Source organism: Mustela erminea, chromosome 7, assembly GCF_009829155.1.
Source record: "Mustela erminea isolate mMusErm1 chromosome 7, mMusErm1.Pri, whole genome shotgun sequence".
Classification (NCBI taxonomy): Eukaryota; Metazoa; Chordata; class Mammalia; order Carnivora; family Mustelidae; genus Mustela; species Mustela erminea.
Genome location: NC_045620.1, coordinates 24,075,680 through 24,092,725, shown reverse-complemented (window position 1 = coordinate 24,092,725; position 17,046 = coordinate 24,075,680). Strand labels below are relative to the sequence as shown.

Here is a 17,046-nt window from a genome sequence, read left to right as displayed (position 1 = left end):
AGTCTGACTTCTTTGCTGATTTGGAACCCTTTTATTTATTTTTGTTGTCTGATTGCTGAAGCTAGGACTTCTAGTACTATGTTGAATAGCAGTGGTGATGGTGGACATCCCTCCTATGTTCCTGACCTTAGGGGAAAAGCTGTCAGTTTTTCCCCATTGAGAATGATATTTGGTGTGGGTTTTTCATAGATGGCTTTGATGATATTGAGGTGTGTACTCTCTATACCTATCCTGTGAAGAGTTTTGAACAAGAATGGATGCTGTACTTTGTCAAATGCTTTTTCTGCATCTGTTGAGAGAATCATATGGTTCTTGTTCTTCCTTTTATTAATGTACTGTATCATGTTGATTGATTTGCAGATGTTGAACCAGCAGCCCAGGAATAAATCCCAGTTGGTTGTGGTGAATAATCCTTTTAATGTACTGTTGGATCCTCTTGGCTAGTATTTTGGTGAGAATTTTTGCATCTGTGTTCATTAAGGATATTAAGGATATTAGTCTATAATTCTCCTTTTTGATGGGGTCTTTGTCTGGTTTGGGGATCAAGGTAATGCTGGCCACATAAGATGAGTTTGGAATTTTTCCTTCCATTTCTATTTTTTTGGAACCATTTCAGGAGAATAGGTATTAATTCTTCTTAAAATGTTTGGTAGAATTCCCCTGAGAAGCTGTCTCACCCTGGGCTCTTGTTTGTTGGGAGACTTTTGATAACTGCTTCAATTTCCTTACTGGTTGTGGGTCCATTCAGATTTTCTATTTCTTCCTGGTTCAGTTTTGGTCGTTTATACATCTCTAGGAATGCATTCATTTCTTCCAGGTTGTCAAATTTGCTGGCATACAGTTGCTCATAATATGTTCTTATAATTGTTTGTATTTCTTTGGTGTTGGTTGTTATCTCTCCTCTTTCATTCATGATTTTATTAACTTGGCTCTTTTCTCTTTTGTTTTTGATAAGTCTGGCCAGGGGTTTATCAATCTTATTAATTCTTTCAAAGAACCAGCTCCTAGTTTCATTGATTTGTCTACTGTTCTTTTGGTTTCTACTTCATTGATTTCTGCTCTGATCTTTATGATTTCTCTTCTCCTGCTGGGGTTAGTCTTTCTTTGCTGTTCTTTCTCCAGCTCCTTTAGGAGTAGGGTTAAGTTGTGTACTTGAGTGCTTTCTTGTTTCATGAGAAAGGCTTGAATTGCTATATGCTTTGCTCTCAGGACTGCCTTTGATATGTCCTAAAGATTTGGAACAGCTGTGTTTTCATTTTCATTTATTTCCATGAATTTTTAAAAATTCTTTGATTTCCTGGTTGACCCATTCATTCTTTAGTAGGATGCTCTTTAGCCTCCATGTATTTGAGTTCTTTCCAACTTTCCTCTTGTGGTTGAGTTCTAGTTTCAAAGCATTGTGGTCTGAAAATATGCAGGGAGTGATCCTAATCTTTTGGTACCAGTCGAGACCTTATTTGTGACCCAGGATGTGATCTGTTCTCGAGAATGTTCCATGCACACTCTAGAAGAATGTGTATTCTGTTGCTTTGGGGTGGAATATTCTAAATATATCTGCAATGTCCATCTGGTCCAGTGTGTCATTTAAAGCCTTTATTTCCTTGATCTTTGCTTAGATGATCTGTTCATTTCAGTGAGGGGTGCTGTTAAAGTCCCCTACTATTATTTTATTATTGTTGATATTCTTTCTTTGATTTTGTTATTAATTGGTTTATATAATTGGCTGCTTGCTTCCATGTTAGGGGCATAGATATTTAAGATTGTTAGATCTTCTTGTTGGACAGACCCTTTAAGTATGATATAGTGTCCCTTCTCATCTCTTATTATAGTCTTTGGCTTAAAATCTAATCTAATTTATCTGGTATAAGGATTGCCACCCCAGACTTCTTTTGATGTCCATTAGCATGGTAAGTGGTTTTCCACCCCCTCACTTTAAATCTGGAGGTGTCTTTGGGTCTAAAATGAGTTTCTTGCAGACAGCAAGTCTTGTTTTTTTATCCATTCTGATACTCTGTGTCTTTTGATTGGGGCATTTAGCCCATTTACATTCAGGGTAACTATTGAAAGATATGAATTTAGAGCCATTGTATTGCCAGTAAGGTCACTGTTACTATATATTGTCTCTGTTCCTTTCTGGTCTGTTACTTTTAGGCTCTCTCTTTGCTTAGAGGACCGCTTTCAATATTTATTGTAGGACTCGTTTCATGTTTGAAAATTCTTTTAGTTTTTGTTCATCCTGGAAGCTTTTTATCTCTCCTTCTATTTTCAGTGACAGCCTAGCAGGATATAGTATTCTTGGCTGCAAATTTTTCTCATTTAGTGCTCTGAATAAATCATGCCATTCCTTTCTGGCCTGCCAGTTCTCTGTGGATAGGTCTGCTGCCAATCTAATATTTCTGCCATTGAATGTTACAGACCTCTTGTCTCAAGCTGCTTTCAGGATTTTCTCTTTGTCACTGATACTTGCAAGTTTTACTATTAGATGACAGCATATGGACCTATTTTTATTGATTTTGAGGGGGAGGAATCTCTGTGCCTTCTGGATTTTGATGATTGTTCCCTTCACCAAATTATGGAAATTCTCTGCTATAATTTGCTCCAATATATCTTCTAACCCCCTCTCTCTTTCTTCTTCTTCTGGGATCCTAATTATTCTGATATCATTTCATCTTATGGTATCAATTATCTCTCAAATTCTCCCTTCATGGTCCAGTAGTTGTTTGTCTCTCTTTTTCTCAGCTTCTTTATTCTCCATCATTTAGTCTTCTATATCACTAATTCTCTCTTCTGCCTCACTTATCCTAGCAGTAAGCCTCTATTTTTTATTGCACCTCATTAATAGCTTTTTAAATTTCAAGTTGGTTAGATTTTAGTTCTTCCATTTCTCCTGAAAGGAATTTTATTTTTTCAGAAAGGGATTCTCTAGTATCTTCCATGCTTTTTTCAAGCCCAGCTAGCACCTTGATAATTGTCATTCTGAACTCTAGTTCTGACATATTACTAATGTCTGTATTGATTAGGTCCCTAGCCATTGGTACTGCCTCTTGTTCTTTTATTTGAGGTGAGTTTTTCCACCTTGTCATTTTATCCTGATAAGAATAGATGAATGAGAGAATAAAAATACTAAAAGAGTAGCAACAACCCCAGAAAAATATACACTAACCAAAGCAGAATAGACCCAAAACTGGGGGGAGAAGAAAATGGGGGGGATAAATATATGAATATATGAATAGATAGATATAGATATAGATATAGATATAGATAGATATAGATATATCTTAGACTGGTGACTAGAACAGAGCCACACACTTGATTTTGGGTGTATTTTGGTGTATTAGAAGAAACTGCCTTCCAAAACTTTAAAGAAAGAAAAAATATATATATACATGTGTGTGTGTGTGTGTGTGTGTGTATGTAAACATGAGAAGGGATAGAATATGACCGAAAATTTTAAGAAGATTCTAAAAAAGAATTGATAAGATGAGAAGTTGGTTGAAAAAAGAAGAAAGAATGTGATCAGGCTGGAGACTAGAACAAAGCCATGTTCTAGATTTAGGATATATTTTGATCTATTAGAAGAAACTGTACCCCAAAATTTTAAAGCAAGAAAAACCTATATGTATACAAAAAATAAGGTTAAATACAATGAAGGGATAGACTATGACTATAACAATGAAAATTTTTAAAGTTTTTTTTTATGTACTGATAAGATAAAATAGTTTAAAAAACATTAAAATAAGAAAGAGGAATATATTTTAAAAATAGAATAAGAAAAAAAAAATTTAAAAAATTTAATTTTGAAAGACTAAAGAATCATGAGGAAAAAGCCACAAAGTCTATGTGCTGTATTCCCAGAGCTCTGAAGTTTTGCAATTTTCATTGATTGGTGAACTTGGTCTTTGTTGGCTGTTCTTGTTGATCTTCTGGGGGAAGGGCCTGTTGCATTGATTCTCAAATGTCTTTGCCTGAGTTGGAATTGCACTGCCCTTGCCAGGGGCCAAGCTAAGTAATCTGCTCAGTTTTGCTCTCAGTAGCTTTTGTTCCCTGAACAATTTCTGAACAGCTTTGGAGGATGGGAATAAAGATGGTGACCTCCCAATATCTGGCCCTGTAGAAGCTGAGAACTCAGGACTCCATTCCTCAGTGTACCCACAGAGAAAAGCAATCATTCACACCTGTCTCCCTGGTCTCCAGCCTCACTCTGTATTCACCCAGCCTCTGATGGAGCGTTTCTATCTCTGGGGCATGGCCCCATTTGGAGTCTCCAAACCCAGGAGGTTACTGCAGCATGCTCCTACACTGCTTCTCCCAGAGGAGGAAGGAGGGGGTCTCCCTGGATCTGCTACTTGTGGGGTCCCTGCTCAAATAACAGGGGCCCAACTGTGCTTCAATCATGGTTTAAGGTAACCCCAAGCTGAGAGCCCACTTCTCAGCTCCATCTCTGCCGCTGGCTTCCCCACTCTGATACCTGGGAGCTTTGCCACACTCAGACAACCCTGGTCTTTTTGTGACACCACAGGTCCTGAGACCGCACTGTCCCTATGAGGGCTTCACCCCTGCTTAGCCTCTGGAGCAATGTCCCTCAGTAGAGCAGACTTCTAAAAGTTCCTATTTTGTGCTCCTGTTCTACCACTTCCCCCACCACTACCACGGTCTCTCTTCCTGTATCTTCCTGTATATCACCCCAGATTCACTTCTCTGCACATCCTACCTTCCAGAAAGTGGTCAATTTTCTGTTCCTAGAATCGTTGCTCTTCTTCTCTTCAATCTCCTGTTGAGTTTGTAAGTGTTCAGAATGGTTTGATAACTATCTAGCTGAACGACACTGACCCAGTGATATTTAGGTCTCCTACTGCTCCGCCATCTTGCTCCTCTCCCTTTTTAAAAGATTTTGTTTATTTATTTGAGAGAGAGAGAAGAAGGGGGAGGGCAGAGGGAGAGGAGAAGCAGACTTCCCGCTGAGCAGGGAGTGGGGCTCCATCCCAGGACCATGGGATCATGCCCTGAGTTGAAAGCAGACACTTAACCAAATGAGCCACTCAGGCGCCCCAAAGTGATAATATTCTTGAAAAGGAAATTCAAATACAGAAGTACATGAAGAAGCACGTGTCTCTACCTGACTTGCCATCCTCAATTCCACTCCTAAGAAGTATTCATTATTAAAATTTTTATGCGGGGGCGCCTGGGTGGCTCAGTGGGTTAAAGCCTCTGCCTTCGGCTCAGGTCATGATCCCAGGGTCCTGGGATTGAAACCCACGTTGGGCTCTCTGCTCCGCAGGGAGCCTGCTTCCTCCTCTCTCTCTCTGCCTGCCTCTCTGCCTAATTGTGATCTCTGTCTGTCAAATAAAGAAATAAAATCTAAAAAAAAAAAAAAGTTTAAAATTTGTATGTGTATCCTTCCACTCTTTTTTCTTTGCATATGTAAGCATATCTATATTTGAAGGAGTTTTGATATTTGTTCACAAATGAAACCATAATGTTTATATTCTTTGGTTTGCTTCAGTACTATGTTTACTTTATACCAGTACTGGAATGATATGCCCCTTCCAAAAAGCACACTTTCCCAAGTATAGAACTCAATTATTGCCTGGACAGAAAAAAAAAAGTATCCTCTGTTCTCATGTGCCTGTGGTTCTGGATGAACCCCACTCAGGTTGCAAAAAAGGGGTTCTGAGCATTTTTGGGGCCCTTATAGATCCAGAGAAAGCTATGGACCTTCTCCCCAGGGGGAAAAAAAAAGCACATACGGGCAAAGGTTTGTAGATAATTTAAAGGTTAAGATTCCCTCCTGGATTAATTACTCTTTATTCCCAAGTATATATTTTGTTCCAAAAGATTGATCAGGGGAGAGTCTGCCTCCAGCACCACTGGCCTATAAGAGATGCTCCTCCATGTTAGGCCTCTACCAAACACTACTTTGCCTCTGACCACTTTTTTCCTACACAGGGATGAGCTTCACCCAGACCCCTATGTCCCTGGCAATTGGTGCTTGGCAAGACTGGTAGAAGCCATTATTACAACCAACAAAGCCTGGTCACCTTCTCAGTAATGCCAGCTTGCTGGCTTTCCAAACACCCTGGCTCCCCTCACTGATGCCACAAGCAAAACCCAAGGCAGGATGTCAGGGTTGCACCTCATTAACACCTAGTATGGTCAGCAGCTTATATTGTTCACTCTTTTCAGGAAAACTCTGGTGCCTTCTCCTCTTCCTCAGTTCTTATCTCTCCCTATACCTCTGTTCCAATAGGTGGTTAGCCCTTACTCATCACTGGGAAATTATAATCCCTTCTTTTGCTTTGGGGACCAAGGCTTGACCCTAAAGGATTAAGATATCAGGCTATCCCCTAGTGCCATAGCTAAGGGAATGTCTGCAGTGCACAGTGAGTGTGTACTCTGTACTGATATACTGTCTACTCATTTTATCATACTCAGGGATGATCTGGATACTGTTGTCTCCCATATTTCCTCAGTTAGAGTCCTTATTCATTAGCACCCATGTGCTGGCACAACACACGTACATACACATATGCACACACACACCAGCAAGACTTCTGAGATACACAGCCAATTGCATTTCGCCATGACTTTCCATGCCCTCTTTTCCAGGATTTAATCAGATTCAGTCACATGAAAGTACTTGCAAATCCCTTAACTCTTAAGGATTCAAAGATGGCCTTAACAAAACCTTTATGCAACTGTTTAACCTGTCCCAAAGTCCAGGAAGCAAGAATCCGATATCACTGATTCATTAGATTTTAGAATAGGAAGTTCTTAAGACTCTTTCATTCATTAAACAAATCTTTATTTAAAGTTTCAACTCTGTGCCTCGTATATGTGTACTAAATCATGCAGTCCTAGCCTCTCTTTTAACAGATGAGAAAGCAGAGGCCCGGATGGGTCCAGGGTCACACAGCCACTTAAATAGCAAGTACATCCAGCTAACCTACTCCCCTTTCTGGATTCTTTACATCCACCATGCTGAACAGAAATTCATCTTAAATCCTAAGCAGTAACTTAAACCAGATGATAAGTTTAAGAGAAGGAATTATCTCCAGTGATACACGGATCAAAGAATAGTCTTCACCATGACAGAAGGGAAAGATAAATTACTCTTGAGAAACAGTTGCATAGGTAGTCATTGCTGTCAGCATTATTATCTTGCATTAATAGCAGGGAGCGTGTGTTCCGTGTTGAGTAGTAACAGCAATGAGGGTTTGTAGAGGTCCATAATCCTTTACCTGAAATTGCAAAATCCCAGAAGTCTGAAAACTGCCAGTTTTCTTTCTTCCTTTGGCGGCAAAACCTGACCTTACCTGAAGTCTCTTAGCAACAAAACCCATCCTCAATTGATGCAAGTCAATTCGTAGTCTTTTTTATGCTTATTATGAATATCACCATCTCTTTGCTGCAGTAGCAAAAATTTTATAGGAGTGCTCCCAGAACCCTTGTATATAGTTTAATATAGGACATAGATGATATTAGCTTTCGAAAATCCACAAAATTCTGAATTCTAAAAAAAAAAAAAAAAGAAAAGAAAAAAAACTGACCCTGAGGATGATAATACAACTAGGCATTATAGGCCTATATTGTATTACATTTAGAATATACATATCTTTCCCCAGGATTGGTGCAAGGAATACTCATTCTTTGCCCTCTCCCAACATACAAGTAAGATTAATTCCACTGAGATTTCACCGTTCTCGGACTCAGTTTAGTCATATAGTTCCACTAAATTACTTAGGTTCTAAGAAATTATTATTTTATTTATTGTAGTTTGTTAGGCTGGGGGAGTAGGCTAGGAATTGCCTGGCTTCTGTAAGGGGAACCCAGGAGTGGGCAGGACCAGCATAAGCAGATTGTTTTTATTCTCTTCTCACCCACCATGCTTTGTGGCAGGGCAGAGAGATTTTTGGAAAAGCAGCCTCAGTTTTTCCCCAGGCCCGAGAGAGCAGCCCACAGAGCAGGGGAAGAGTGGGGATCCCACGCTCAGAGAAAGTGAAGACGCTACTGAAGCTCTGAGCCCTGATTAAGCCAAACAAAGGATTCATGGGAATAAATCCATTCTGAGATCTGTCTGCTTCATCAAAATCCAGCCAGTAATAAGTCAGTAAATACAGTTAGGCTATGTCAACAGGTCCATCCTTCTCATGCAAACCATACCATTTCATTCCCTCTGGACATGGGAATCAAATGCAACAACATACACTTGTCTGAAGATGCCATTTATCACTGCTTGTTTCTCAGAGAGTCTTAGGAGCTTTATCCTCTGCACCTTAGTAAAACCTCGGCCACAGTGAGGCACTACTGGGGACCAATCAAAAATTCTGCCCAGGGGACGCCTGGGTGGCTCAGTTGGTTAAGCAGCTGCCTTCGGCTCAGGTCATGATCCCAGCGTTCTGGGATCGAGTCCCATGTCGGGCTCCTTGCTCAGCAGGGAGCCTGCTTCTCCCTCTGCCTCTGCCTGCCATTCTGTCTGCCTGTGCTCGATCTCCCCGCCCCCCTGATAAATAAATAAAATCTTTAAAAAAAAAAAAAAAATTCTGCCCAGGTCTAGGGTCACCTGGGGCCACTGACTTAAAAAATAAAATAAAAAATAAAAACCATCACCCCATGCTCTGGATGACAGAGAAAACTGCAATATATTCCTTTTCTCTTGGCTTCAATCTCCCTCCTTGCTGTGTCTCCCTTCCTCTCCCTGACTCTCCTTTTCCCTCTTCATCCTTCCTCAGTCCCCCTTTCCTGTCCTAAGCCTTGGTGGTCCTCCAGCTCTACCGGAACACTTGGGAAGTGGGTCAGAGCACCAGCCCAAAGAAACACAACGAAAGCACGAGGATGACACATCCTCTTGCCAGGACTCCTGACCCACCAGCCTGACAGCCTTCTCTGTCCCACTCAGGCCTCCAGGGATGAATATCCTCCACCTACTCCTGGCCACCCTGCTGGTCTCCATGTGCTTCCTCACTCCCTCCAGCCACCTGGCACCTGAAGAAAAGCCCAGGGATGACAGGAGCCTAAGGGACAATTCCTCCGTGAAAATCTTGGATTTCCCTTCTGTCTCTATTGTAGGTAAGTAGCTTGTCTTGGTGCCTAGTCTCTGGACTCTGGCCCATGAGAAGGGACTACAGGATGTCAAACATGCTTCCCAGGATTCAGTGACATAAGTCAGAGCTCCTTTTAGCTTATTCTTCAAAGCAATCCTCGAGGAATAAAATATTCCTTGACTCATGGTTTTAAAAAGCCCTGTATACCACCAATTTAATAAACAATTTTTGCATGTTAAAGGCTCTGAGAAACCCTGAAGGGAAGACACTTCGTGAACTTGGTTCAACTTAGCATTTCTGAAACTTACTGAATCACAGAACTGTAAAAATATTAAATGTTAAAATGTAAAATGTTAAATCTTAAAAACCAACAATAAAAATGTTAGAAAATGCTGCAGAATATAACTGAGTGTGGGATGAACTAGTCCTTTCAAGGTTGAGAATTGAAAATAACTGCTCAGGGAAAATACCAGGGGCATTACAGCCTGGCATGGAACATTTTCTGGTTCAACTTCACCTGATAAAAACAATAGTAACAGATATACACCTTGTGTGCAAGGCACACTGTAAAGTGAGTGCTACTTTCATTCCTACTTCCCAGTTGAGGAAATTGAGGCTTAAGGTTAAGTGACTGAATAAGATCGCGCAAGTTCTTAATTGGCAGAGCCAGAATTCAAACCCAGGTGTTTAATTCCAAAACACAAGTTCTAAACTAATGTCCCTCAGGGCCTTACATCTCACTAGGAAAAGAGAATATTCTCAATGTATCAGGGAAGTATCACCTTTGATCACCTTTGACGTGCCAGGCTTCTCATTTTATAAACATAACTTTTTTATCAAGACAATCCTGCAAGGTGGATCTTACCATACCCTATTTACAGATGAGAAAACTGGATCTTAAGAAGATTAAGTAGGTTGCTTAAGGAAACAGAGCTGTTAAATGGCAGAGTCAGGATTCAAATCAAGCGTGCCTGCTCCATAACTCTGAGAAATGAAAAAGAGGAATACAAGAAACACAGGTCCATCCGTGTACATGGCACTGAACCCATTTTTCAGGGCCTTTTTGGATTTCCTCTTTGCCTTTCCTCAGAGGACACTCCAGGTCAGCAGCCAGGCTATCAAGAACCTGTTGGCCTAAGTCCCAAGTTATGATTCATCCAACCAACCCCTCTTCTCCCCCACCCTGAGACTTCCTGGAGCCCCCTCTGGCTCCTCCCAATTTATTGCAGTTCGTGACCTCCAGAAACATCTGGCTTTGCTCCTTCTGTCTCTCTTTGAAGCACTGAACAAGAAATCCAAAAGGATCAGTAGAAAAGACGCGGAAAAGAAGAAATCTTCCAAGGTAGGACCAGGAGTTTTCATTGTGGGGGTAGGGGTGGGCCTGGACATAAAAGGGAATTCTAACTAGGAACTAAATGAAAGATTTTCCAGCCTTACATGAACAAAAGAAGCTGAAAGCTATCTAAAGGCTTCCTGGCCTCAAGCTCTGAATCAGACCCCCCACAGAAGCCCAGAGAGCTAAGTTTCACTAAGTGAAATAGCTTACATGCTAAGAAGCATCTTCTTTTTAAAAAAGATTTATTTATTTATTGGCCAGAAAGAGAGCGAGCACAAGCAGGAGGAGCCCAATGCGGGACTCCATCCCAGGACCCTGGGATCATGACCTTAGCTGACGGCAGTCGTCTAACCAACTGAGTCACCCAGGTGTCCCTAAAAAGCATCTTCTTATATGAGCTAGCCCTCTGACTGAAATGTCACCATCTCTCGTTCTTTGCATGAATACGCTGTGTCCTAAAGTTTAGTTATTTCAGAACGACTTCCCACAATTTTTTTTCTGAAAGCTTTTATTTGTAAGTGATCTCTACACCCAGCGTGGGGCCTGAACTCACAACCCTGAGATCAAGAGTCACATGCTCCACTGACTGAGCCAGCCAGGCACCCCCACAATTTTTGCCATAACCGAGTTTCACTTATTTACTTAATATATTTGTTTAAAATTAAAACTCAAGAGGCACGTGGGTGGTTCAGTCAGTTACATGTCTGCCTTCACCTCAGGTCATGATTCCAAAGTCCTGGGATGGAGTCCCATGGTGGGATCCCTGCTCAGTGGGGAATTGTTTCTTCTTCTCCCTCTCCCCCCACCACTTGTGCTCTCTCTCACTCTCAATTAAACAAATACTTTAAAAATTAAATTAAAACTTAAAAATATAGAACTATGAGAGGAAATCAATATCCCTTGCCATAAATAGAAGGTAACAATATAAATAATTATAAAGAAAATGAAACATTGTTAGTGGATTTTAGCTGGATGGGGCTGCTTGTCAAATGCTCTAAATCTGGGAGTCTTTCTTTGTGTTAAAAGTCAGATTAGAGGGGCGCCTGGGTGGCTCACTGGGTTAAGCCTCTGCCTTTGGCTCAGGTCATGATCCCAGGGTCCTGGGATCAAGCCCCACATCGGGCTCTCTGCACAGCAGGGAGCCTGCTTCCCTCTCTCTCTCTGCCTGCCTCTCTGCCTACTTGTGATCTCTCTCTCTGTGTCAAATAAACAAATAAAATCTTAAAAAAAAAAAAAAAAGTCAGATTAGAAACTGTTGGGAAAGGGGGCCTGGGTGACTCAGTCAGTTAAGCTTAAGCATCTGTCTTCTACTCAGGTCCTGATCCTGGTCCTGGATCCAGCCCCAGGTCCTAGGGCTGGCTCCCTGCTCAGTGGGGAGCCTGCTTCTCCCTCTCCCTCTGCCACTCCCCTTGCTTGTGCTCTCTTGCTCTCTGTTAAATAAATTAATAAAATATAAAAGAAGAAAGGCAGGAAGGAAGGGAGGAAGGAAGAGAGAGTTAGGAAAGCATTAATGATAAATTGGCACCAACTGGGGCCTTTCAAGTTGAAAGAGATTGAAAAAAGAGCCCTTTCTCACTATGTGATCTAATGTCACTTAATAGCTGTGTACCACCTAAAATCATACTACCGTGGCACAGGTTCCCACACTGTGGGAAATACTAGATTAAGGCATTATTGAAATGCACACATTATTCCTGTCTTAGACCTGGTACTGTGTGATCTTGAGAAAGCCCCTGCTCCTCTCTAGACCTTTTGTGAACAAGCTGATCAGGTGATTGACATAGAAGAAAACACAGTTGACAAATGTATTTGCATGCTAGGTATGGGGACTATACGAGGGAACAAGAGATAGAGCCCCCCCCCCCCCCCCCCCCCCCCGTCATGGAGTTTACATTCTTGTTGGGGAAGACAGACAAACAGCAAGTAAGCCAATAAATGGGCAAAATAAATTCAGATAATGATAAACACTGTAAAGGAATTAAAGCATGGTGATGAAAATGAAGGGAAGATTCATCTCAGAGGACCTCCCGGAGGAAGCAGCACTTACTGAAAAATTCGGTAATCTCAAGCAGTGACTCCCCATACAAATACTATGTGAAGGGCGCCTGAGTGGCTCAGCTGGTTAAACATCTGCCCTGGGCTCAGGTCATGACCCCAGGACCCACACTGGGCTTCCAGCTCAGCAGGGAGACTGCTTCTCTCCTGCTGCTGCTCCCCCCACCCCCCAACCCCCCCGCTTGTGCTCTTTCATATAAATAAATAAAATCTTAAAAAAAGAAAGAAAAAATACAATGTGGGCCACATATATAAATTAAAATTTCCTAGTAGCCACATTAAAAAAAGTAAAAAGAAGTACGTGTAATTAATTTCAGTAATATTTTATTTAACCCAATATATCAAAAATATTATCATTTTGATATGTAACCAATATAAAAAGTGAGATATTTTACATTACTGTATGTGTGTGTGTGTGTGTGTGCTAAGTCTGAAACCTGGTGGTGCCCCTTTACACTCACAGTACATCTCAATTCCAATGCTAAATTTTAATAGTCAGTTGCAGTCCTAACAACAACAAGAAAAGAATTATTTAAAGAAAAAATGTTACACTGCTTCTATTTTAAAATGTAAATTAAGGGACACCTGGGTGGCTCAGTCTGTTAAGGGCCTATCTTCCCGCTCAGGTGGGGATCCCAGGGTCCTAGGTTCCAGTCCCATATTGGGCTCCTTTTCTCAGAAGGAAGCCTGCTTCTTTCTCTGCCTGCTCTTCCCCCTGCTTGTGCGCACTCTCTCGCTCTGACAAATAAAACTTTTTTAAAGTGAATTAAAATTAAATAAAACTTGAAGATTCAGTTCTTCCTTTGCACTAGACGCATTTCAAGTCCTCAGAAGCTTCATATGGCTAATGGCTACTCATTTCCTGTGTTCGATGCGTGGAATGCAGGCAGCGAGGTAACAAGGGCTCAGCTCAGAGAGATGGGCGGGACCAAGCCTGAAGGCCTCAAGAGCCAAAGTGAAATTTATGGTTTAATCTAAGTTCAAAGAAAACCCACTGGGAGCTTTAAGCCGGAGTGGTTGCCATCATACAGACATACATACGTTTTCGGAGAGCCGGGTTTGGGGCAACAGAGGTTGGGCTGTAAATGGGAGAATAGTGGCCTGGCCTAGAGCAGCGAAGCGGTGAAGAAGTGGGTGGATCCGATTTACTGTGAAGGCAGGACTGGGAAGAGATTGGGGATACACTAGAAGGGGTTAAACAGAGGTGGTGAAAACTCTAGAACAGAGTGGGATTCCCTAGGGAAAAAAGTGGGCCAAGCCCAGCCAGGTAAGTAAATGTTAATGGATTTGGAGGCAGGGGGTGGATGACTGGGGGAGGCAGGTGCCCGTGGGGTCCCCGGAGGGCATGAAGTCCAAGCGACCGTGGGGCAGCGGGTGGGGATGTCTGGTCTGGGCCCTCCGCGGCGCAAGGAGTTCCCAGGCCGACGTGAGGCCGGTGGGGTGGGCGTGGCCGGCTAGGGCAGTCCCGGCTTTTCCCCGCAGAGAAACTCTTCCATGAAGACCGTGGCCCGGCCCCGGCCCCCGCCACCCACCCCCTGCGTGGCTACTCGAGCGAGCTGCAAGTCCCCGGCGCCCGCCTGCTGCGACCCCTGCGCCTCCTGCCAGTGCCGCTTCTTCCGCAGCGCCTGCTCCTGCCGCGTGCTCCGCCCCGTCTGCTGAGCGCGCCCAGCCGCCTCCAGGTCACCGGTGACTTCCAACAGCGGTGCCTTCCTAGGACCCGGCGCGCGTATAGTTACTTAGGTTGGGGCGGAGCTTCCCGGAGGCGGGGCTTCAAGAAGACCTGGCTTGGGCCCGGCTAAACCCCAATTATATGTAGGCTGCTCCAGAGTGTGTGGCTGTTTCCTTAAAGGACCCCAAAGATCCCTTTCCCTTACTCCCGGCTCCTTCACAGCGGAAGACCCGTGGACTGCGCATGCTCTTTCCCGGGCATGGGAAACCCGATTTCCCGCGCCCTAGCGCTGCCGCCTCCTTAACCGCTTCTCTGCTGGAATCAGACGTCATCCCGACCTTTAAACCTGAGAACACGCCAAGTTGCCGGTCAGGAGTTCGCTATGAATACTCACACATGGGCTGTGTCCTTCCACAAGGTCAGCTTTTTCAGTCCTAGAGCACGATGAACAATTATAAAGCAGGTTCAATACTCTAAACGCGGTAACATTTCACCACGTGTTTAACTTGTCTTCTTAAGGGTGGCACAAAGCAAAGTACAAGTCACATAACAAACAATACAGAACGGAGGACAGGACGTTAACAAACCGAAGGTGAATATCTGTGAGCGAGCAGTTGAGATAAGGCCTCACTCGGGTCTGGGTCAGCTCTTGGCGCTTGCTGTTTATTATGTTCAAGCATAACATAATAAAATAAGAAGGAGCTCTGTTCTTTTCAGACATCAACCAGGCAGCCTTCAGCAGCAGCTGGCTTTGAAGTGATCAGACAGAGCGAGGTCAGTGTCTGAGGAGTCTTCACAATTTGCTGCAAATATCCTCTTTTTAAAAGGGATTTAATCAGTCTTGAGCCTTTACAGACCTCCTCTGTTTCCGTTGGTTATCACTTCGGAGTGTGTCAAAAGCTGGTGCTGGTCTCAGTGATACCTGGTCTTGGCTGCAATGCCCTTAGCTGCTTGCATCACTGCTTGACACAGGCCCCTGCTTGACTCCATCTTGCTCTCTACATTCTACCGCGCGATTCCTCATGACAAATCTGTAGGGGTCATACAGGAATCAAATATGTCTTAAGCTAGGTCAGCAGTACTAGTTTGCTAACTGTGGAAGAAGGTTAATCCAAATCATTCAATTGTATTTTCACTGAGAATCAAATAAAATCAAATAAATCTCAAATCATATGAAATGTCAATTGAGATAAATCAAAGACCACATCGAATCCAAACAAGTTAGATACATTAAACTGAATCAAATAAAGTAAAATTAAGTAAGGATTAAATTTTAAAACTCCAACTCAAAGTCACATCTAGTCAGAATTAAGTCAAAAAGAAGAAAAACTAAATCTAAACTTTATTAAGGTAAGTTAACAGATCAACAAAGCAGTCAAATAAATGAAATAAGAATCACATTGCCAACTCTAGGCAGATCAATACAAAAATATGTATAGAATCTTCAACATAGGGTCTTGGCACATCTGAAAAAGAATGGTGAGGGTATGGTTAATCAGTCTTTTTGTAATGTTTCCTACTTAAGCTTGAGGCTGCATAACATTTTAATAGCATCTTTAATAAGATATGTAACAAAAATAATAGCTAAAAGCGATAGAAGGATCTCCCTAATGGATTCCAAGACACGTGTAGAGAGAGAATTCCTTTATGTATTTGATTTTGTTTATTTATTTACTTTCCTTTATGTATTTTAAAAGGTTATCGTCAGACCATGAGCCAGAACAAACCATGTGTTTAAAGGATTTTTGTTAACAACTCTAGAGAGGAATATTTATTATATAAGTTTTGTATATTTTTGTTCAGTGCAGCGAAGTTAGTGTTAATGACTCCTGAGGCTGCTTTGAGAGGCCTGTGTAGCGTGCTCAAAGAGTTGGCTTCTTGGTCAAGGTTTTATGGGCTGCTTTGAGCCCTTCTAAGTCTTCATCAAAGGGTTTATCAATTTTGTTAATTTTCACCCAAAGTACTTCTGTTATTTAATATAAGATGTTGAAAAAATTTTATATGAATATTGAGACAAAGGTACCCATTTGGTAACATTACTAAATATTCACTAATAACATACAATATTTTAACACACTCATAATCTATGGTTATGATAATATCATTCACTCTACTATGATTAAAGAACATGACCTCTGAGGGGCACCTGGGTGGCTCAGTCGGTTGGGCAGCTCAGGTCATGATCTCAGGGTCCTGGGATAGAGCCCCATCAACCTCCACACTCAGTGGGGGTGTCTACTTGAGGATTCTCTCTCTTCCTCTTCTTCTGCCCCTCCCCCTGCTCACAGGCTTGCTCTCGCTCTCTCTCGCTCTCTCTCTCTCTAAAATAAATAAAGAAATCTCAGAAAAAAAAACAAAAACATGACCTCTAAGAAGTTATTAGCATAAGTTATCCAGTTAAGGTGTCCCATGTCCAAAAGTAAATTTTCAATGGATGTTCTTGTTAAAGGAAAAAGATTAGCATTGATTTCTAGTTTATGGCAGGTATAATCCATGTTATTAGACCCCTGAAATACCATCTTTTTAGATAGTAAATATCCATTAACCCATGAATGCGTATGTGTTGTCAGAAGCGCTGTACGATAATGTATTTGTTGTGGCACATCATCTGTATCATATGTTAATAAGCTTTGACCCCCTAAAAGTCTTAATAATGAAAGTTTACATTGTCCTGTATTGTCACAACCTGATCTGGACATGTCTAATTTTTTTTTCTAAAGATTTTATTTATTTATCAGAGAGAGAGAGGGGAGAGAGCGAGCACAGGCAGACAGAATGGCAGGCAGAGGCAGAGGGAGAAGCAGGCTCCCTGCCGAGCAAGGAGCCTGATGTGGGACTCGATCCCAGGACGCTGGGATCATGACCTGAGCCAAAGGCAGCTGCTTAACCAACTGAGCCACCCAGGCATCCCTGGACATGTCTAATTTTAAGAGAGTCTCCATCCA

At 42.1% G+C, this 17,046-nt stretch overlaps 1 protein-coding gene across 8 annotated transcripts in view; it reads left to right on the top strand.

Annotated features, from left to right (window-relative positions):
* Positions 1 to 16,050, top strand: part of ASIP (agouti signaling protein) — a 138,821-nt gene extending 122,771 nt beyond the window's left edge. For 4 of the 8 annotated variants that reach the window (XM_032350923.1, XM_032350924.1, XM_032350925.1 and 1 more), the window contains 4 exons: positions 8,897 to 9,066; positions 10,271 to 10,383; positions 13,228 to 13,326; positions 13,915 to 16,050. In XM_032350923.1, coding sequence (XP_032206814.1) covers positions 8,907 to 9,066; positions 10,271 to 10,383; positions 13,228 to 13,326; positions 13,915 to 14,091 — 549 coding nt within the window. In that variant the 5' untranslated portion in view covers positions 8,897 to 8,906 and the 3' untranslated portion in view covers positions 14,092 to 16,050. Of the gene's footprint in view, positions 1 to 8,896; positions 9,067 to 10,270; positions 10,384 to 12,197; positions 12,496 to 13,227; positions 13,327 to 13,914 lie in introns of those variants that run through there. The other 4 variants (XM_032350926.1, XM_032350930.1, XM_032350928.1 and 1 more) reach the window with 4 other exon arrangements.
* Positions 16,051 to 17,046: the final 996 nt, after the last annotated feature.